At 37.8% G+C, this 21,913-nt stretch overlaps 2 protein-coding genes and 2 long non-coding RNA genes across 6 annotated transcripts; 2 read left to right on the plus strand and 2 right to left on the minus strand.

Moving 5' to 3' along the window:
* Nucleotides 1–1,440: 1,440 nt before the first annotated feature.
* Nucleotides 1,441–4,396, minus strand: LOC131006967 (uncharacterized). Its single transcript, XR_009095841.1, has 4 exons — nt 4,365–4,396; nt 4,228–4,283; nt 2,489–2,534; nt 1,441–1,651 (listed from the first exon to the last, which is right to left on the minus strand). It is a non-coding gene; the product is annotated as an uncharacterized LOC131006967 (long non-coding RNA).
* LOC131006966 (uncharacterized) lies at nt 3,735–4,904 on the plus strand. The gene is made up of 2 exons (XR_009095840.1): nt 3,735–3,885; nt 4,322–4,904. It is a non-coding gene; the product is annotated as an uncharacterized LOC131006966 (long non-coding RNA).
* Nucleotides 4,905–9,397: 4,493 nt separating this feature from the next.
* Nucleotides 9,398–12,060, plus strand: LOC131006969 (protein TAB2 homolog, chloroplastic-like). Its single transcript, XM_057934109.1, has 5 exons — nt 9,398–10,019; nt 10,160–10,229; nt 10,818–10,989; nt 11,306–11,449; nt 11,684–12,060. Exons 1-5 carry the CDS (start codon nt 9,520–9,522, stop codon nt 11,941–11,943), a joined length of 1,146 nt encoding a protein of 381 aa, XP_057790092.1. The 5' UTR covers nt 9,398–9,519; the 3' UTR covers nt 11,944–12,060.
* A 353-nt stretch (nt 12,061–12,413) lies between these two features.
* LOC131006968 (uncharacterized) lies at nt 12,414–20,144 on the minus strand. Of its 3 annotated transcripts, none has more exons than XM_057934107.1 (13): nt 19,937–20,144; nt 19,392–19,731; nt 17,644–17,815; nt 17,512–17,561; nt 17,056–17,148; nt 16,893–16,981; nt 15,982–16,060; nt 15,782–15,864; nt 15,081–15,159; nt 14,276–14,978; nt 13,794–13,877; nt 13,082–13,676; nt 12,414–12,934 (listed from the first exon to the last, which is right to left on the minus strand). In XM_057934107.1, exons 1-13 carry the CDS (start codon nt 19,966–19,968, stop codon nt 12,802–12,804), a joined length of 2,532 nt encoding a protein of 843 aa, XP_057790090.1. In that variant the 5' UTR covers nt 19,969–20,144; the 3' UTR covers nt 12,414–12,801. The 3 variants fall into 3 exon arrangements, with proteins under 3 accessions (XP_057790090.1, XP_057790089.1, XP_057790091.1); XM_057934106.1 differs by having other exon boundaries at nt 17,644–17,818; nt 19,937–20,115; XM_057934108.1 differs by having other exon boundaries at nt 19,865–19,994.
* Nucleotides 20,145–21,913: the final 1,769 nt, after the last annotated feature.

Below are 21,913 nucleotides of genomic sequence, written 5' to 3' on the forward strand. Positions count from 1 at the left end.
AAGTTCATCCTAGATTCCATGATGAAGGATGATGCTACGATTGCATCCCCTAACGTGCTGTTTGTTGAGGAGGAAGTACTTGTTAGTTTCGTGTCCATTTCATCCGTTCACTATTGTAGAATTGTGATATATGTTTATATTGTATTCTTCAAGTTTTATGTTCGTCATCTGTAGAAGATGTTCAACCAACGTTATCAAACGAACCTGAGGTTGAGCCCGTAGTTCAGAGTACGCCTGTTCAGAAGGGCGTGTTATATCTTTAAGGCAAACTACTATATTAATATGCAATTACTTTATTATTAATTATATTATTTTGCTATTATTTTCTTAAATTTGACATGTATATTAATATGTGAATCAGACATTGATTCATAATAGACTTGATCCGAGGAGCGTATTTTTGAACATTAAGGAATCATATAATATACAAAACAGATAAAATTTATATAGAAGATGAACTATTAACAATTTCATTGTTCAAGAAAAAATACATATTATCAATTTTGTAAAGAAACAAGTAATTTGTATTAGTTTTTTTGTATAAAACCCGTTCAATCTACACTGTGTTGGACATGACGAACTTAAAATTTGATCATGTGAACATTAGCAACGAACTTGATGCATACACATAACCTATTCTACAGAAAAAAATTGTGTCGCATCGTATTGTGTAACATTATAATTTCTGAATTAATATATCACTATTTCACTAACATCCTTACGACTATTCCAATAACACCAATACCAGATAATTATATTGTTTTGCTTCCGTGAGCTTAAATTTTGCATATAATTAATATGTTACTCACACGTCGATTTATCATAGCCTTGAGCCGAGAAGCGGGATTTTTGGACATTATGGAATTATATAATATGCACAACAAATAAAAATTTATATATATGATGAACTACAGAAAATGTCGAACCAGAGAAAAAAACTATAGATTCTCATCTTTGTAAAAAAAACAAGCAATTTGAATTAGTTTTTTGTATACAACTCGTTCAACCTACATTGTGATGGAGATGCCGAACTGAGACTTTGACCATTTGAACGTGATAAACGACAATGATGCATACACATAACTTAATTATACAGAAACACTGCGTCTCATCGCTTTGTGTAACATTAAAATTTCTGAACTCAAGATGCAAAACAGATAAAAAAATTATGAACATTAAGGAATCATAAAATATGAAAAACAAATAAAAAATTTATATAGAGGATGAACTATGAACTAGATAAAAAAATTATATAGAGGATGTGTCACGACCGGCCTTAACTAAGGATAGCTAATTCGGGAAATCGTGACTAGGGAAGGGATTTAAGAAGCGGGGTTAGAAAGGGCACATTTGACTCATTCATAACTTGATTATAGACATTGATATCTAGTATTAATTCTTGAAATAAAATTTAAGACATTGAAGGATTGACGCATATAATTAAAAAGGATACTCGATGAACCCGAGTAAGCATTAGATATTTCTTTGAAGAGTAATTCACATAGTTATAGACTTGACTAAAACATAATCAGTGTTTGCAGCGGAAGACATAACTGAGATACATGTATGCAGACATATATCTTTTCTGAGCCTAATTTCAAATTGACAAAAGCTCCACTCAGCAACACTTCATCATCCATCACAGCTCAACCTGCACATTCATAAACATATGCAGGGCTAAGTACAATAGTACTTAGTGGTAGTTGCCAAAACTAAAATATAAACTTAACAATTTTTTTAAAACCACAACATCATATAAGAGACGTGAGTCTTCTTTCAAATCTTTTGCTTTCTAAATATTTCCAAATCTATAAATAGCGTGAGTGCATTCTTCATCATCGAAAGTCCTATTAAGAAGCATCGTGTCGTGAGGAAGGCCTTCCTCAACGAGCACAGGCATCGCGCCGTGAGGGAGGCCTCCCTCAGCGGACACAGCATCGTACTGTTGAGGGAGGCCTCCCCCAACAGACGCTAGCATCGTACCGTTGAGGGAGGCCTCCCTCAACGGACGTTTGACCGGCCAACCCTCTCATTGACTCACGGTCGCGTTGCATATATAAATATATATATATCCTGGCAAGATAGCTATCCGCTCAGGAATCGATCTTGTTAGCATCAAATAAGCATTAGATAATAAGCATAAAGCATTAAAGCGTAACTCACATAGGCGTTAAATAATAAGCGTAAAGCATTAAAGTGTAACAAAGCGTGAACCACGTAGGCGCGTAACAAAGCGTAACTCACTTAAGCGTAAATCTCTTAAAAGCATAACAAAGCATAAATAATAAATTATAAAAATTTAAGCTGTAATTAAGCGTAAATAGCATAGTGTAAATTATTAAAGCGTGACAAGCGTAGATAATAAAGTTTAACTCATTTAAGCATAATAAAGCATAACTCATTTAAAAATCTAATTTTTGCATTTTAAAGCATGAAAGTTGCATAGTTCTTAAATAGCATTTTTATTTTACGCGTAAGAAATGCCCACCTGGTAGTCGAGACTCACGACTAAGCCTTAAACTCTTGTGCTTGACCTTTAATACGAGAAAATAAACAAGATTTTAATTCGAGGGAAATTCTCAAATAAATGCGAATGCATAAAATAACTATGCATGACTCTTATTCCGTTAATTATTATTCTGAGATAATAAACCGAGAAATTTCTAATAATAATCCAACTATAGGATTAAAGCTCGTTTTATGAAATCAGATAGTTAATCTTAATAATCTACTCATCTTGAATTAGTCTAACTTACTTATAAAAAAATCACTAATTAAATATAATTAGGATTAATAGTGGGGCCTAAATTAATAAGTCTCATTGGGCTTAACTAAATAAATTTCATTGGACTTAATCAATTAAATTGTAGGAGCCCAAATAATATAAATTCGAGACCCATTATTATTAAATAATAGGAGTCCAAATAATAATTAATGTGAACTGGAAAGAATTAATCTTAGTCCAATAGACAATTTAATCGGCTCAAATGACGAATTAACAGCTGGGCTGAACTAAACAAATCTGAAACAGGCCCAATAAAATTAAATAAATTCCAGCCCAAGAACATTAAATAAATTCGGCCCAACTCTTAAAACCTAGCCCAAACACCTTCTTTTCTTCTCTATCAGTCACGCCTCACGCACACACACTTTCCATTATCTCTCTCTCTCTATCTTTATTAAAGCATAACACTCTTTCTCTCTCTCTTAATTAAAGCAGAATACTTTTCTTCAATAATATCGGTTCTTCTCTCTCTCAATTATCGAAACTCATTTTTTTTTTTTTTTATAAGGCAGAACAACTCTCTCTCTTAATTCTCAGGACACAAAACGCTGCTCAACATTATCTCTCTCTCTCGCTCGATCCAGCCATCGCCGCTGCAAATCCGGCGAGTAGCCGTTCGTCCTCCTCCCTCTCCTTAATTCTCTCTCAAAACACTCTCTCACGGTTCCTCCAAATTCGCCGCACAGCCTCTCTTCCGGCGACCGCACGGCCGCTGCCCTCGTCTCCCTCAGAAATCCGCCGTTGGCGGAAGCTCGCCGGAGGATCAGCGCCGACCAGCCGCTGCCACCAGCTCCCTCTGATCTCTCTCTCTCACTCCACGCACGCTGACACACACACAGAACACGACGCACACACACACACGCTGCAGCAGCGACCGCCGGCGATACCACACCGCCGCTGCCGACCGCCGCGCCTGACCTCCAGCCCAGCCCTCTGCAACCTCCACGACGCACGCCCTCATCTCTCATGCTCCATCCTCGGCCGGAAAACAGCGGCGGAGCCGCCGTCGAGCCCTAGCCCCATTTCTGGAATCGCCGTCGTCGCGGCCCTTCTCCGGCGCGATGGATCGCCGCCGTCATTCCCTCGGCTCGACTGAACAGGTACATCGGTACATCGATCTAGTCCCACTTCCTTTTCCTTCTACTCAAGTTCACTTCTCAAATTTACGTGAAGTCTTGGTTCTATATACTATATATGCAAGGGATTAATGGCATTGTGGGGTTGCTTCTGTGTTAGCATTTAATTTCTAGAGTCCAGTGGGAATCATAAACGCATACGACATTCTACATAACATGGGTAAATCTGTATTACTGAAACTTGACTTTGCTAAGTCCATTATGCATATATATCTCAATTCTTTATTCTCACTTTCTAAAACATAAGCATACTTGTTGGTGTGAATCATGTAGCATGAACTAGAGTAAAATGAGATTAGCAATCACCTGTGTTTTTTTGTGCTTGGTTGGCTGCTGTGCTAATGAATTCAGGAATGAATAAACTGAAACATAATTGTGGATTTTTGCTTAACCATTGCAGGCTGAACTCAAGAAGAAAATGGAGAAGTTTAAGTTGAGCTTACCTCTTGGGGTCCAGATTGCAGCTGAAATAAACTCTATGATTTTTGGTGCATAAAGGAAGGAGGGGGAATCGTAGTTGGTGATTTTCAGGCTACTATGAAGCCCTCAATTTATAGGCAGATTAGGCCGCAAAACTTGAAAACTATTTACAGCAAATGTGGAAATTTTGCTGCAACTTTTGACAAAAATGAAATTGGTTGGTGGCTGCCATAATTTTTTTTTTTACTAATAGTGGAATTTCATGTGAGACTTTGAAAAGTGGAGTACTCATAGGGTGCGTCTGATCCTAGTTGTATCTTAGCATGCTTCAAATATTAAATTGTGACTTTTGCAGGGAAAAGAGTATGACCTTAGCAGAGTTAAAGAAAAGGGGCTGCTATGCGTGTACTATCTATATTTTATTTCTTGATTTTGTATACTCTATTGATAGTGTAGGAGCGTAGGGAGTGTGAAAGAAAAATGATGATTGTAAGTAAATAGAATTGAGGTGACTAATAAAAATCTCTTGCCTTGATTAATTAATCAAGTATTTGTAAAACAAATATTGGGTTCTACTAAATAACGACACTTCGTTATAACTCTCTACGAATTAAATATCTAATTTAACTCGTTCTTAAATTCGGAATTATATCACGACTTCCAAGTAAATAATAGAAATAATATTTCTATCGCATATAAATTAATAACTTGACTTCGCTAAGTCAGTTATTAAACTGGATAATAAATTATTGAATGCTTCAATAATTCAATTGCGATCATATCACGCAATGGCATCAAATTCAGATTTCTGAGCTGAATTAGTTGATAACTAAACACTGGATTTACCATAACTGAAGATGCAATATAACAATTATTGCAATCACTGATCTTAATAAAAATAAATAAATAAATAAAAGAGCGGGCTACTACAGGATGAACTATTCAAAATAGAATGGATGAACGTAGTTATGTTCATCAAACGAACTAAAAAGAAATAGACAACTCTAAATTGTGTTTTGTGTGTGCATAGCTTACGGATATATACATCAACATAAAGGAAGGTTTGAGGAATCTACTATACAATTTAAAGTTTTAACATCTAATAACGACGTTCGTTCGTACTTTACAATTCGATCTACTTCAAAATTTTACATTTAGAATTGTAAAGGAAATCGACGAAGAAATTGCGATGAACACAAAAGATTTACGTGGTTCGGGCTGAAACCTTACATCCACGGGACCAAGAAAGGGAGCTTCTATTATTGATTCGCGAACTGAGAATTTTACAAGGTGTTACAAGTGTTGACTGGTGTTTTTACATTAGACACCCAATTGCTCATTATATAGCAAGCTTTGAAAATAACGAGCTGTAAACAACCATCAAAGAAACCGTTATGCAAAACAGTTAGCTCTGCAAAAGAAACTTTGACTTTGTCTCTGAAGTGTTGACTCTGCCTTGGCAACTCTGACTCTGATATACCTCGGCTCTGACTCTGGCAGCAGCGCGATCTCTGCTCTCTGCCAGCAGCGATTCCTCTGCTCTGGCAACGCGATCTCTCTGCTCTGGCAGCAGCGATTCCTCTGCTCTGGCAGAAGACCGATTCCTCTGGCGAAGGCAGCGGCGCAATCTCTCTGCTCTGGCAACTTCACCAGAGTAAACTTTACAACACCAGAGTATATAAACTGGATTATAAGCTTACGAAATCATAAACAACAAGAATCCTTTCGGCAACGTTGGATTGGCAGTCATCTAACCATTCTAAACAAGCTGGTAAAAATAAATGACGCAAAAATAAGACTGAAATCAAAGCTGTAAAATCTATTCGAGTTCGTAACAATCTGCTGCACAATTGATGATAATGAAACTTACTTGGGATTTCCATGGAATTTATAAGCATTCTGTAACAATTAATATCGACGACGTAATAGGATTCTTGATAATCTATTCGAGTTCGTTTAATGACAATGATTCAGAGACAAAATATATCATCAACGAAAAACAACAAGAAAACAAACAACCTATTAAATCTAATAGCCGTCATTAAAAATCTGATGAACGAAAGGCATCAGGAAACTTACCTTGAGTTTCCATGGAATAGATTCGAAGCAGTGAAATCGTCTTCAGTGATGAACTACAATTAAAGATGAGAAACAAAAAGCACGAAACGATCGAAATCTTCTGTGTATGCGTTTCTCACGTGACAAATTATCTTCAAAATGAATCTTCCATAAATAAAACATTTGATTAGATCTAATTAATGCAATAAACGGATATGCTGAAAAATAAATTACAAACCTAACCTTCATTAAGTAAAACAGCCGAATTTTTATAATCTTGATAAGAGAAATTGATCACCGTTGGATTGTCCAAAATCGACGCACAGGATTTGGTCTCCGTTTTTTGAAATATTGATTGATGAGGACTGTAATACCCATCAGCGCTGTGCCTAGCAATACATGGACATTTTACCTAATTATTGTTATTATTATTATTAAATAAACTAACCAGCGCAGGTTTAACTAAAGACTTGGGATAATAAATGAATACGAAGAGCCTGCGCAGTCAAGAGGTGCCTGCGCAGGCTAACATACCTGAAGCTCCCGCGCAGCTTAGAGAACCTGAAGCTCTGTGCAGCGCTGGCAGAGACAGCCCTGCCAGAGTGCAGGTTGGCAGAGACCGCCTGCCAGAGTGCAGCGCTGATTTATACTTAATTTTTCTAAATTTTGGGGTTTGCATGAGCTTATTTTAAGATAATCTTCTGGAAATTGGTGCGTTTTATGTGTTGTTTTATGCTTTGCAGGAGATTTAGGTTTTATAGATGGAAGAGTGCAAATTTTGGAGATTTTAGGCTAAGAATCGTGTTTTTGTGCATACTCGGGACGCCAGAGCTAAAAGCCCGCGCCAGAGCTGAAAGCCCGCGCCAGAGCTGAAGGCCCGCGCTGCAGAGCAGAGCAGAGACGCTCGACAGAGCAGAGCTGCGAAGATAGCTCTGTAGCAGAGCAGAGCCAACATCCAGAGCAGAGCCGACATCTCCAGAGCTGAACTTCCCTAGCAGAGCTGAAATCTCCAGAACAGAGCTAACTCGACAGAGCTAAAATACGCGCCAGAGTAAACCCGGAAGAGCAGAGTCAACTTTATAGAGCTGACTTTTAAGCTCTGCACTATTCATCAGAGTCAACTCGCCAGAGCTGACTTTTCAGCTCTGCCCTACTTGCCAGAGCTGACGCACCAGAGTTCGCCTTTCAGAGCAGAGTTATTCTCGCCAGAGCTGAATTTTACGGAGCTAACTTATGCAGCGCTGAATGACAGAGTCAACTATGCAGAGCTGACTTTTCAGCTCTGCACTTCTCAGAGCGCGCTACTTCAGAGCTGATTTTTTAGCTCTGCCTTGCCGATGCAGAGCTGCGAATTTGGCCAGAGTAGGAGTGTTTTCCAAACCGCGCGTCCAGCTGGAAGTTGCCTTATCTTACACGATTTTATTGCCTTTAGAGTTCTACTTTGCATGGCAACTTCCATGGTGATCTAGAGAAATTTGAGGTCTATAAATAGGGTTTAGTTTTTATTGTAAAAATAATCCTTCTGCCTCCAGGCGTGTAGTTAGATAATTCCCTTTGCCCTAATCTTTAGTTTCCGCCAAGTTAGCTAAAGCTTAGGTTTATTGCTTTTCTAGTGTTAGTTTCGATTATTGTTCTTAGTTAGTTTAGTATAATTCTTTTAATTCATGTTTTAGATTAGTTCCCGTTTAGAATTGTGTAATTACGTGACAGATTACTTCTCGAGACGATTTACAGTATTTCTTTAATCAAGTTTATTTATTTGCTTTTACCTGCGTTTTCTTTAAATTATGCAATTTAGTTTCTGCCTAGTTAGATTAGATTAGAAGTTTTAATTAAATTTATTTAAATTTAATTTGCCTAGTTAATTCTTTACTTTAAGTTCATTTAATTCTTGCCTAGGGTTTAATAGTTTCACGCCTAGACAATTTTAAGATTAAGTTTTTAGTTAAGTTTAAATTACAAGCATTAGTTAATAATTCCTTTTTGCCTAGTTAAGTTTAATTCACGTTAATTTACTTTCCATGTTTTAGTTTAATAATCTTAGTTTACTGTTTTCACGTGACATAATTAATTGTCCTTTAAGATCTTCCTTGAGAGATGACACTGGGTCAACTTACCATCGCTAGGATGTCCTTGTTCTATTGCAAGTCAAACTAGAGGTGTTTCTAGTTGAGTCAACCAGAGACAGCCTACCAGAGTACAGAGCTACCAGAGACAGCTCGGCCAGAGTGCAGCGCTACCACAGACAGCTCTGCCAGAGTGCAGCGCTGCCAGCTCTGCCAGAGGGCAGCGTTGCCGAGGACAGCCTTGCCGGGAGCCCTGCCAGAGGGCAGTGCTACCGAGGACAACCTTGCCGGGAGCCCCGCCAGAGGGCAGTGCTGTTGAGGACAGCCTTGCCGGGAGCCCTGCCAGAGGGCAGCGCTGCCGAGGACAGCCTTGCCGGGAGCCAGCTTTGCCACCGAGTTGGGCTTCATTTCTCTGTTTTGTGGGCTTTAGGGTTAGGTCCAATTAGTCATCTATAAATAGGGCTCTTGTACATGGAAAATGGGATGGATTCTAGCTCTTCACTTGTAATTGTAAACTTCTCACAAAATATAGTGGAAAACCGGGTAACCACCATTGATGTAGATCATTTATGATCGAACAACGTTAAATTCTCGTGTCATCTTATATTTTTATACGTTTTATCTTTGGGTGTATTTTCTTGCTTCATCATTGATGGTCTCCATTGAACTCCCCCATGTATTGCTATATATAATTATAGATATTAGGCGAATGAAATTGTTTGAGTTATTTCTATGATACTACTCAATGTTCTAAATGATCTTATCCCATCTTCAATTCTAAGTTCCACACTATGAAATATGAAAGCTTTAGGAGAAAGGGAAATTAGTTTTAACTCTGCATAAATGAGATTGAATGAATACAAAGAAGAAAGGCAAATTAGTTTTAACTCATGCATAAATGAGCTTGAATGAATACAAAGAAAAGCCAAAGTCTAATTTTATAGGGTATTTGCAAGAGAATCTTGTGGTGGATAACTAATTTAACAACCCTTGAAAACTCCCCACCATTTTCCCTCTCTTATCCCATCCCCTCACAATCAAACTCCCATCATCAATGGCGAGTCTAAGCTTCAATTCCACAAGAATCAAAAACCCCATCACCACCAAAACTAAAATCCCTCTCTCCAAAAAGCAAAATCACCCACCCCACATAAAAAATCTCACGAAAAAAAACCCCAACTTCCCAACTTGCTTCTCAGTCTCCGGAAGCTCAGTTTCTTCCACGCCATTACAACCTGAAACTGGGAATTCCATCAATGGCGGCTTCGACGAAGACGAAGTAGACGACGACCCCACCTCGGAACTGAGCTATCTCGACCCGGAGACGGATCCGGAGAGCATCACGGAGTGGGAGGTGGATTTCTGCTCTAGGCCGATTCTTGATATTAGGGGGAAGAAGACTTGGGAGCTTGTGGTTTGCGATGTGTCGCTTTCGCTGCAGTATACCAAATATTTTCCTAATAATGTTATCAACAGTGTGACTCTTAAGAATGCTATCGTTTCCATCTGTGATGAATTGGGCTTGCCTTTGCCTGAGAAAATTAGGTTTTTTAGGTGAGCATTTAGTTGTTCCTTATCAGTTGTGCTTGTTTTTTCAAAGTTCATTTAAGATTGTGATAATTGTTTTTTTTTTTTAGTATATATGATTTGCTGGAAGTTAAGGTTGTGTGTGTTTCATGATTGTGGCTTTGCAGGTCTCAGATGCAGACAATTATCACAAGAGCTTGCAGTGAACTTGGTATAAAACCTATTCCGAGTAAACGGGTGAGCAACACCGCTTACTATTGAGGATTAGCCTAGATATATAAAATTAGTATATGACTAATCTAGTATTTACTAAGATAGGTTACAAACTTGGGATTTCATAAAGCCCTTGATTATTTCTACAATTTGGGATATCTTGCTTGATTCAAATCCTGTTGAAAGGGTTAGGATGGAGAAATCCTTGTGATGAAGATTAAAAATACTCAATCATGCATATTGTTGATCCTGAATAGTAAACGTCCTCTTAAGCAAGGATAACATAGCTAGGATTTCTAAGTCTGTGCTAGTGTTTGAGCAGCAACTTTAGAAATAAACAATCTGTAATGAGCTGTTTATGAGCTTTGTCTAGATAATAGTGCAAAATAGTTAGAGTAGTTGGAGTTAAAAGAATATGGAGTTTCACTCTTTGCAACATTTTTAGTTTTTGCTTTTTGGGATGAACAACTCCTCATGTTCATTAATATTATGATGTTATCTGGATTTGTGTTAATATAGCTACAACTTTCTGTTTTAGAGTTACGATATGCTTGCATTCATTCAAAAAGTGATAAAATCCTCATTTTTAAATTTTTACTCTCCTTGTTTCAGTGTTTGTCTCTGGTTCTGTGGCTTGAAGAGCGTTATGAAACTGTATACACTCGACATCCTGGTTTCCAGAAGGGATCAAAACCACTTCTTGCACTCGATAATCCTTTCCCTATGGAACTTCCAGAAAATTTATATGGAGAAAAATGGGCATTTGTTCAGTTACCTTTTTCAGGTACTTACTCGTGTAGGTCTAAGTGGCACGAGACATTTGGTCTGCCAATAGAGTCGTAGTCAAGTGCTCCGAAAGATCTCTCTTATTCTCTCTGTACATTTTTAGTTGTTAAGCTCAAGGTTGCATTTCTGTAATTACTACCCCCTGCTGAGTCTTGACCAGCCCCCGATTCCCCTATTTAGTTTGAGGACTTCTTGGCACTGATTGCTACCATGTAGAAATGCGAAATCAGATGCTTGGAACATTCTAAGCAGATTCAACTTGCTATGATCAACTGTTAGAAAACTGCTGACTTGGATTACTATTATCTGCTCAGCTGTCCAAGAAGAGGCGTCGTCCTTGGAGACAAGATTTGCTTTTGGTGCTACCTTAGATTTGGATCTTCTCGGGATTGAAGTTGGTGACGAAACATTAATTCCTGGGCTTGCAGTTGCAACTTCTCGAGCTAAACCTTTAGCAGGTGTGTGCAGTTCTTGTACGCGATTCTGCTCATACGTTCCCTTCTTTGTGAATGGACATGCCCACTTTGTTTAGTGAAGTGTTCATTCATAAAATGTATCAACCTACTATTTTGGGACCTCATCTCACTCGTGCTATAATTTCTTTCACTAAAAACTAGAAAATTCAGTTTAATGTGATAGGAACTGTACAGTGCAAAAGTTTTACATTGAATCTTGAAATGGCATTGCTGCAGCATGGATGAACGGGTTAGAAGTGTGCTCGGTTGAAGCTGACACGAGTCGAGCTTCTGTGGTCCTGTCCGTTGGGATCTCAACACGCTACGTGTATGCCACATACAAGAAGACACCGGTGACCACAAGTGAAGCTGAAGCTTGGGAAGCAGCCAAGAAGGCCTGTGGAGGCTTACACTTCCTTGCTATTCAAGATGACTTGGACTCCGACGACTGCGTCGGCTTCTGGCTCTTGTTGGACCTGCCACCTCCGCCTGTATGATTATCGTATTGCGAAATATTTTGAATGCATCTTCTTCATCTCAGATTCTGTAATGAGATGTTGCTGCTGCTTTCAGGCTTTGGGAAATACAAATATTTTATTCTTATTGCCTTTCCATATTCTTCTTCTTGATTTTGATGTATTATTCTACCCTTCCTTAGAAAAGAAAAGCAGCGCTCAGCAAATGGAACAAGAGTTACATGTTGGTGCAATAAAGCACAAAATGTAACACAATCGGATAAACCCAATTTGCTATTATGAAATTACCCTTCATTACACCAACGCGAGAATGCATCAACATTTCTATTAGACTTTTAGTAGTGGTAAATTTTTACTCACACAAAAAGCGGATAGATTTATAAGGGTGCTATAATTTCTTTACTAGACCAAAAATGAAATTTTTTAATCATTAGCTCATTAGAATTACACTAGCCTTGCTATACATGAATTCAAGAAAAAGTAATCAAGAATTTAAAGCATTCCGAATTAAATGGGGATTTAAAGAAGTAGAGCAAGAGATACAGAGGTTATATTCCAAGATATCTTACAATTATCAATGGTTTCTCTAGGACTAGTAGGAGGCATAGCTATAGATACAAAACAGTTTCTAAGCATTTACATGAAAAACATTACAGACAGGGCAAATAAGTAACAAGGCCTAAACCATGTCAACTGAATCTGATAATATGATAAATTTGACAAGAGAGGAGCAATTTCCAATTCTCCGCAGCTGCAGCTGGCCTCGTCAAAGCCGCCTCCGGGCAACAGAAAATTGGACAATCTTCCATGTTAGGTGGTTAATCTTTCACCACTTTTCAAGATGCCATGTCTACTGGAAAACAAAATAGAAGATCTAACTCAGTGCTTTTGCTTCTGAGAAATGAAACGAATCCCCTGCTTCCCAAGCTTGAAACTCTTGGACTTTCCATCATCAAGAGCAATGGAAACAACTGACGTTCCCTCAAAAACTTCCACCACCGTACCCCTATGCCTGCCAAAGAATAAGCAGAGGAACTCAGCATTTAGAACACCAAAACACGTGGAGATTATGGGCAGTCGAAAGGACTGCAACAAGTGAAGTGCTCATAGATGGGGAATGAAAGATTACATTTCCGTAATCTGTAGATGGAAAACTCACCAGGAATTGCTAGACGACTGATGAACCTCTACTCTTTTCCCAGCGGCATCTTTTCCCAATTTCTGCAGTATCCAGTTGGCATCTGTAAAGTCCTTTATGGTGCTATCTTCATGCCGTTGGGAGGAATCTTCATCACCCGGTGCTGGTCTCCTCCGTTTTGACCTCTGTCCCCTGGTGTAAGTTATCTCATCCTTCCCAGGCGGAGGTAAGGAATCCTGATTTCCCGTACTGGATACAATTTGGTTTCCATTATTAGAATTCTTGGGAATTTTAAACTTCAAATAAGGCTTCCGCTCCTTTGTCGGAGCCTGTGAAACAGAAGGCAAGCTACTGCTGTCATCAATCAGGTCACCAGAAGCAGACACATCCTCGCCATGTCCAATTGAAGTGTGTTTGCTCCTTCGGCTAGCAGGGACTTCAGGTCCACTCCTTGCAGATGCGCTGTCTTCAGCACTTCTTTTGCCTAGTATCGAGTATGTATTCCTAGGAGAAACCGATTCATGGCCCTCGCTGAATCCTCTGATGTTAGACAATCCTAAATTAGAAGCATTCTTGAGCTTTATCAAGGGGCCATCTTTAACTTGCAACTTTAAACCTTTAACACACAAGATAACTTTTTGTCATTACACTAAGAGGCGCACATCAAACAAGAGGGATGCAAAACGATGATGAATGACAAAAATTACGATTTCTCCTACTTGGAGTGCATTACCTTTTTGCTCCCCAAATTTAGCTGCAGAATCAGGTCTATTGATGTGCTCTTGATGTTGTTTCAGCTGGCCTGTATCTTCAGTTCCTACAGAGTATATGTAGAGAACATTATTTTACTACATTGTGAAACTTGACAAGAGAAAGCAACAATAGAACACATCAAACAATCTATTTTCATCGTGGAAAAATTTATGTTTGGGATTAAAAGTCTCAGAATTTTGACCAAAAGGTTGACTTTAATAAATTTTCAAGGATTGAGCAGGAGGCTTATTTTTAAATTGAATGCAATCCATTGTTACATTTTTCATCACTAAATCTATGTAAGCAACGACATGTAGAAAACAAATCATTGCAATTCCACACTATAAAAGACCAAAAGCATCCAACCCAACTTCTACTAGCTCCAACGGAACTGTTAATCTAACTCGATAGCAAACATCAAACACAAACATGCCATTGGAAACAAAAGTAGCAAACATGTACCTTTGGATGAAGTCTTGTCTTGCCCCATGGGAGGACTAGTATTTTTGCTTCGGCCACCCAAATGTATAACAAGCTTTGGCCCCTGTGCAGTCTTGGGTATGCCAGTATTACCTCCTATTTCCTCCCTGTTAGTGAAGCCCCGGGATTTGTTACTCTTTATTCTGATAGTTCTAGATGCCTTTGTTACATTGGTTGCTGAAACCTCATCAATATATTTATGTTTCGAGGCTGCTGCTTCAGTTACCGCACATGTGTCTTCCATCAAGCTTCCAGCAACAGGAGAGAAAGCAGAAGCAGGTTCATTGGAAAGCTGCATTTCATCATTCTTATTATTGCCAGTATTCTGTCCAGATGGACCATCGCCATACCCATCTAAACTACGGTACGTATCAACTCCACTGATCAGAGATGTTTCATTCCCTCTTTTCTTGCCATACTTCTTATTTGAAGATTTTTTCCCATACTCTTTGCTCTTTCTTGGTGATTTATTACCTAACCCTTTCAGAGAGAACTTTAAGGAACGGCCATATTCATTCTTTACTGATACAGGTCCGCTCTCTTCATCATCAGAGAAAGGTGAGATGTCAAATATTTCTTCTTGAGTTGGCAAACCAGCAGCTGCCCTCAAGCTTGCTATCAAATCCTTATCAGCCTCATCTCTTCGCCTCCAGAGCTCCTGAACAGCCTCCTCAAGATTCGTAACCTGGAAAAAAGATAACACATTGAAGCCAAACAATAGAATTGGTAAAAGAAAGAGCATCATTCACATGCTACATATCCCTATTCATGTGCACGAAAAAATCACCTGGGGGCATTCTCCACGGCATGTGGGGCAAACATATTGGAGATTTCCATCAACTTGAAATTGCATGTATTTAGCATCACTGAGAAATAAATTTTGATGTCAAGATATCAAAATTGGTAAAGTCTGAAGATGTACAAAAAAGACAAAACCAAAGCATAACATATAGATGTAACAACTAGAAGTAATTGTTGATCTACATAGTAATTTAAATCAACTACAAAACCATAAGCAGTAGATAGACTTTGTAATAGTTTTTTAAGCCTACAAGCAAGCAACACCAAACTAAGATAGATAGATGCAGGAAAAGGATGTGTAATTTATTGAACACATAAGGAATTACTGTTTGGCATATTGATATTAGATGATCATATGTATATCCTCTCCATTCTGTTAGTGAAAAGAGCTCCAAGCTTGTCGTGAGTAGTGAAGGTGAGATTAAGAACCAGAAAGGGGATAAATTAATTGGTGAGATAAAAACAGAAGTTATCATCATAGCTTCTTCACAAGTGTGAGTGTGACAAAATTTTCAAGACTAAGGAACAAAGTTCCTAGTTCTCATATGTTATTCATGAAAACAGTTCCATTAATCTACGATCAAAGATTCAAAATTACTAATTCCTCATCAGTCTTGTAATTGAAAAGGTACTACACAAAAGAGAACATATCAACGAGAGAAGTTAAGGAAAAAGAGCAAGAAAGACCTGATTCCGTCACAAGGACAATGCACCCAACGTTGACAGATATCGCAGCATACCATAGGAGTTGATTCGGAGTCTCTATACACCTGCAGATGTGAGTAAAATATTAAGCAATCAACTGTTGCTGCTTAAGAAAAAGTGTTTTTCAAGCCTTCTGTCATGGGCAGAGAATGTGTCCCCAGGGACCAAGTACTATACAATACCTTCAGACAGACTGGGCAGTAATTTCCTTTGCCAAACAATCTTCCACAAGCATCACAACAAGTGTAGCCCAAAAGCCACCTACAGAATTTTAATTTCAAAGTCATGGACAGATCAAAATTTACCTATCAACAGAATTTTTAATTTAAGGTCATGGAAAGACTACATTTACCATATCATTAACATATGAGAAATACAAAGACTGGCATAAATATTCACTTCATTAGGCCCTAACCAGATTTTAAAATTTGCATATAAATGAAAAAATCTAATCCAACCTCATATGGTATTCACACCAAAACTGTTATAATTTTTATTCAGGTGTTTATTTGTCCATATATATGTGTAATATAATAAGATACTCCAAGACACTACTAATCGCAAGCGTCTTGTCTTCGCATGTGTCTTCAACATATATCCATTTTTCATTTTCAAGCATAGCTTCTGAAGTCAGAGATATGGAAATAGAATTACTTGTTTGGATATAGCTTCGTGTTCCTAAAGTTAGAGTAAAGTCACTTCATCATGAAACTAGATCTCAGTTTATAGCATTATAAGACCATCAAGAAGTCTTCATCGGACACATGCATAAATACATTCATTGGGGTAGAAAACATTTTACTAATCTTAACCATTTCTTAAGACTAGGGAAGCACTAAACTGAGATGGGCATTCGATTAAAAATTATATATATACAGATGCTTCTAAAGTGCAGCTTTTAGACATGCATAATGCATAATAGCACAGAATACATGATAGATACAAGCTTCACAATAGAGTTAGGATCCAACCAAAACAACAAAAAACACTATAACCCAAACCCACCGGCTGATTGAATTTGTTCGAAAACAAGAATAGCAAAGAAGACCACATGAAGCAAATAATGAATCCAAATTGAGGTAGAAATTCTGACCTTACACTTAAGCCATTTCCAGGCACCGTAGAATCACAGCTATGACATTTGGTGTGCTTGGGACACAGATAAGGTCCATGGCCAACATTCTGCATTGTTCCAAATTGAAATGCATAAGCTAATTGATCGTTGATAACTTTTTCACGAAAATTTTCTATCGCACCTTATGTGGAGGTTGCTGACAATAACAGTGGTATGCACCATCACACCTTTTACAGAACATGAACTTATTTGGATCTCCAGTTCTCCGACAGACCTATGTAACCAAAAAAAATATATGAAAGCCGATTATAGTCAAGGTTTAGAATCACTGACCAACTCCCCCCCACCCCCCAATCTGTTGGCCAGAGAAGCTATGAAAAATGAAGATACAAAAGATTTCAAGCATATAGTTATTTACTTGAAAATGAAAGGGCTTCTAAAAGTCAAAATTCTCAATGAGGTAGTAATTTTTCAAATAAAATATCAATCCCCCGTAATAGTAAATAATCATTCTCTATTTAAAACAATCATTATCGACATATTTTATGAAGAACAATTAAATGTATCCCCAAAGTAATGCAAAATAACCATTCATCTATATATAATTCACTGTAAGTATAAGGAATGAGATATCAACCTCGCATGTACGGCAAGAGGGGCAAGTCCAAGAACTCCAGTGAAAAAGATCTGTGTTCAAACATTTCGTTACAAAAAAAAATTGCAAACGAAAAAGACATTATAATTACTTCAATGCAGCTTTAGAAGCTACCTCTGTTTTGGGACCAAGCTTTAAGACAATTCCGGTGATACTTCTTGCCACAGCTATTGCAAGATAGCATCTTCCTCGCCCTTTCACTTTCGTCATTTTCACCAGAAAAGCATATTCGGCACATCACTTTGGCAGTTGACAGGCCTTGCTCTTCTCCAGCAGCATCCTTAGCCTGCTAGAAGAACTAATTATAAGGGCCTTCGGATGACTTGGCTGAACTGATAGATATTCTTTTTTTAGAGGGAATATATAGATAGTCTTAATATTTAGTGTAGCATAAATATTATCAGGAGAGATGTACAGTAAACTGATATTTAAGGTTCTTATGTAAACGATCATTGCAGAACCTAATTATTACACTCAACATTACATGCCTGTGAACATAATGCAGCATGTCAGACGCTGTATTTAAAAAACAAACAGCACAAAACCATATATCATCTAAAATAGTTGTGGCACTAGGCATGATGAAGGAATGCCTTCAGGTTCTGAAGAACTATTTCTTTTAGCAATGCTCCATCTGATATCGTCTCCAAAAGTGCTTTATTTCAAAGAACATAAAACCATTGACAGTCACCATTAATTCCTCTCTAACAGTTCATAACTAGTTAACTTACAGATTTTATATTCCATCAGTACAAATATAGCTGATAGATTCTAGAAATCGTGAAAAAACTAAGAATGACTACCTTTGCATCCCTTTACGTGGAAGGAGGAATCTCTTGCCTTTTTCAGTTTAAGCACTTACTAACAATTATTGCCTTGTCCTATTCCAATCTGACCAACTAAGTAGGATGCTCATTTCTTTTCACAACATCATGATATTTAAGCTAGATGCGGTTCGAAAATAATTCGATAACTACCAAAAAATAGTGTTTCTAGCAAGTCATAGCCGTTGACAAAGTGTGTTGTAGTGTTTACAGACCAAAAAAGGGGTTATCTTCTATAAAGGTCCTCTTTAATTTCCAGGAGAGTTTGTGAAACATTGCAATACTTACAGAAACTAGAAGAAAGTATCTGAAGATCAGAAATTAAAAAACAATTGCTATACAAAATCAGCACATGATGAGACCAAGATTTAAATTATGTCAGCTTTACAGAAAAACTTTCCGCGTACTAATTACGGCATATGATATCTACTGCAACACGTGGAACACTTCTCAGGTAATAAAGTAACTGATGAAAATGGGAAAGCAAAAGCGTAATTCCAGGATATAACAGAAACAACTGTCTTAAATGCCACAAATGAGGTACTTGTCATCTACAGTCAGTTCTTTAAACGCCGCAATTAAAATTAAGAAAACACGCAAACACATGGAAACCAAGACCAACCAAATTACCAATTAGGGAAGTTCCAACCTTCAAGCATAATACATTCTACAATCAAATAACCAATAACTAGGAGCAGAAAACATGTACTTTAACAATATGAATCAACCTACTCAAAACTTTTCAAAACCTAAGAATAAAAACAAAATTCCATACTGATTTAAGGTCATGGAAAGACTACATTTTGCCATTCCTTTCTATTCCCTCAAATGCATTTCTTTTCCTTTTTTTCCCTTATATAGCATGATCTCGAATTTTTTCTATTAAGAAGGTGCGCGTCTTTAACTGGAAATTAATGGATCCTACATTCTACCAAAAAAAAAAAAAAAACTGGAAACACAAAACACACATGAAATATCGAACATTAATAAAAAAAAATCAGAAACCCTATAAATTATATATATAAAAAAATTATTCACCTCCAAATCACCAGACTCAAACCTCCTGGCATAATCCTCAGCTACCAATGAGGCAGCAGCAGCTTGTTTCTGCAGCGCAGCCCTCTTCACCTGCGCCGACGCCTCCTCACCTCCAACTCCAGCCACATCCGCCGCCAATTGGGGCGCTGGAGGTGGCAAGGCGGGAGAAACAGAAACTTTGGGGACTTTAACCTGAATGGTCGCATTCTCCTTGGCCTTGATCAACCACGGGTCCTTCAAGAATAGCTCAACCCTAGCAACCTCCTTCAAAAAATCTTCTTTCCCCTTCTCGCTCCGCAGCGGCCCAGCAAATCCCAACGCACAGAAACATATTTTCCGGCTGCAATAACACAAAAGATCCAAGATTTCGTTCAGAACTTAAAACCCACATCATTCTACCCTCGGACACACAGGCACAAAGGCATCTTTCCGGAGAAAAAAATGAAATGGGAGAAAGAGATACAGAAATATACGAATATACAAAGTGAGTCTGTGTGTGCACCACAAATAATTGGAGTCAGTGACAAGATTAGAGCAGGGGTTACCAGGTAATTGGGCAAGCAACATGAAAGGCCATAATTACACGAGGAAAAATGGGGGGAAATTTTATTTATTTTGAGTGTTTAAGCGAACGGTGTTATGGAGAAAAAATTAACTTTAATTCTTTTGGTTGATTGGGAAAAAAATAATCAGAAATTCGAAAAGAAATTTGGGGAGGAGAGAGATAGAAAGAGACGAGGTTGGTGAAATATTGGGAGTAGCTGGCATGGGTTGGGCTTGCTTGTCAACCTTCACGAGAAATTCAGAATCTAGGGTTTTGAATAATGAATTTGGCCCATTTAAGAGTATATTTCACACTCTTTTATTTTGTTTTATTATTGGGGTGATTCTATTCATAGCCCCCATTTGCAAGCCCCTTTTTTAAGTAATAATAATAATTAATAAAAAAATTACTATTTTACCCTATGTTTCATAATCCCCAAATTAAATTAATTTTAATTAATTCATCATTTCCGTTTCTTTTTAACACATGTTTCAGCCCCTTGCAGCCCACGAAGATTGTTGTTTCTTAGATACTCTTGTCGCACAATTTATTGGAACCTCTCTACTTGTTCCACTTTCTCAAAATCAATTTCAGGTAGAAGATCGTGATTCCCAAAACTCTCTTGTTCCATCACTACTCTCACTGCCGAAACCGCAACAGACACACTACAATAATTCAATTGAATAAGTCTAAGAAACAGTATTTCTCCATATCAGAAGGAAACTCCCTCAATTTTGGTGAGTTCAGAGTGCAAAGATTCTCAAGGAAACTCCCTCAAACTTGCCACACCAAAATCAGCCAACATTTATACTCATCGACCTCAAATTGAGAGCAAATAATTTGTGCAATATCAATCATGTCAGTTGTCGAACTATTTTTAAAAATTCTCCAAAATCTGCTATTCTTCCATATCCGCTTAATTCTTTGGCCAAAACATAGCACATGAGAAGTAGTACCCCCACATTTGCAAAGGAAACAGATCCCATCGGAAGGCACACATCATAAGGCATACTCTATTGTTAAATTTCTATCTTTTTCTCTATAGTGCATTGTTCTCTTGCTCTAAGGCTAGATCTCTTATGGTCGCGACGGCGATTTTGGCTCTCCTAGTAAACGATGTGGCGCAGGAGGCTCCGACGTCGGCTCCTACATTCTCCGCCGAAGAGGAGGCGTCGTTGTTCGCGGTCGAGTGCGCTCTCGCCGTGGCAAATGCGAGTATCCTCCATGTTTCGCGTCAATTTCCGGAGGGATGCCAACACCCCTTCTGGTCGTGGTTTTGAGAGCTTTCAGCTTCTTGTACATTTATTCCTCTTCTAATAGAATTGAATTCAACATGATCACGATTTCACTGGATGAGGAGAAAGACGAGTAGCACGAAGGGCGAGTCGAGATGAACGACAGAGAAATCGGTGGTAGCAGCACCGTGGAGAGAAAGGCTGAAGAAATAGCTTTTTAATCAGAGGCTACAAGAAGTTTCTATTAATAATTTTAATATTTTAATAAATTAGAGGCTACAAAGAGTAAAATTGTGGCTATGAATAGAATCACCCTTATTATTGAATGGGTATATATCAAAGCTCTATTGTATTTGTAATAATGCATTTTCTAATTTTTTATTCAGAGTGGACTTAAAAATGTTCAAATTAAAATGGTAAAATAAAAATTATTTATTAATATAAAAAAAAATAAAATTTAGCTACACTTACCATTTTACCATTTGGTGAAGACAATATGAACACTTACTGCAAAATACATTAAAAACATGAAGGAATTAAACCTGAATCAGAGAAATTAATCAATTAAGAGTAAAAAATCAAAAAACTTGAAGAACACTCGGGAGAAGATATAGAGAATTGTTGTATTTCTGATAGCGTAACCGTACATGGTGGTGATTTCTCCTATTTATAGAAGGGCTTTACAAGAGTTAAGACAGTAACTTCCTTAATTCACGTACGCTACATGCAATATCTACCTTTTC

This window comes from Salvia miltiorrhiza, chromosome 1 (genome assembly GCF_028751815.1).
Source record: "Salvia miltiorrhiza cultivar Shanhuang (shh) chromosome 1, IMPLAD_Smil_shh, whole genome shotgun sequence".
Lineage (NCBI taxonomy): Eukaryota > Viridiplantae > Streptophyta > Magnoliopsida > Lamiales > Lamiaceae > Salvia > Salvia miltiorrhiza.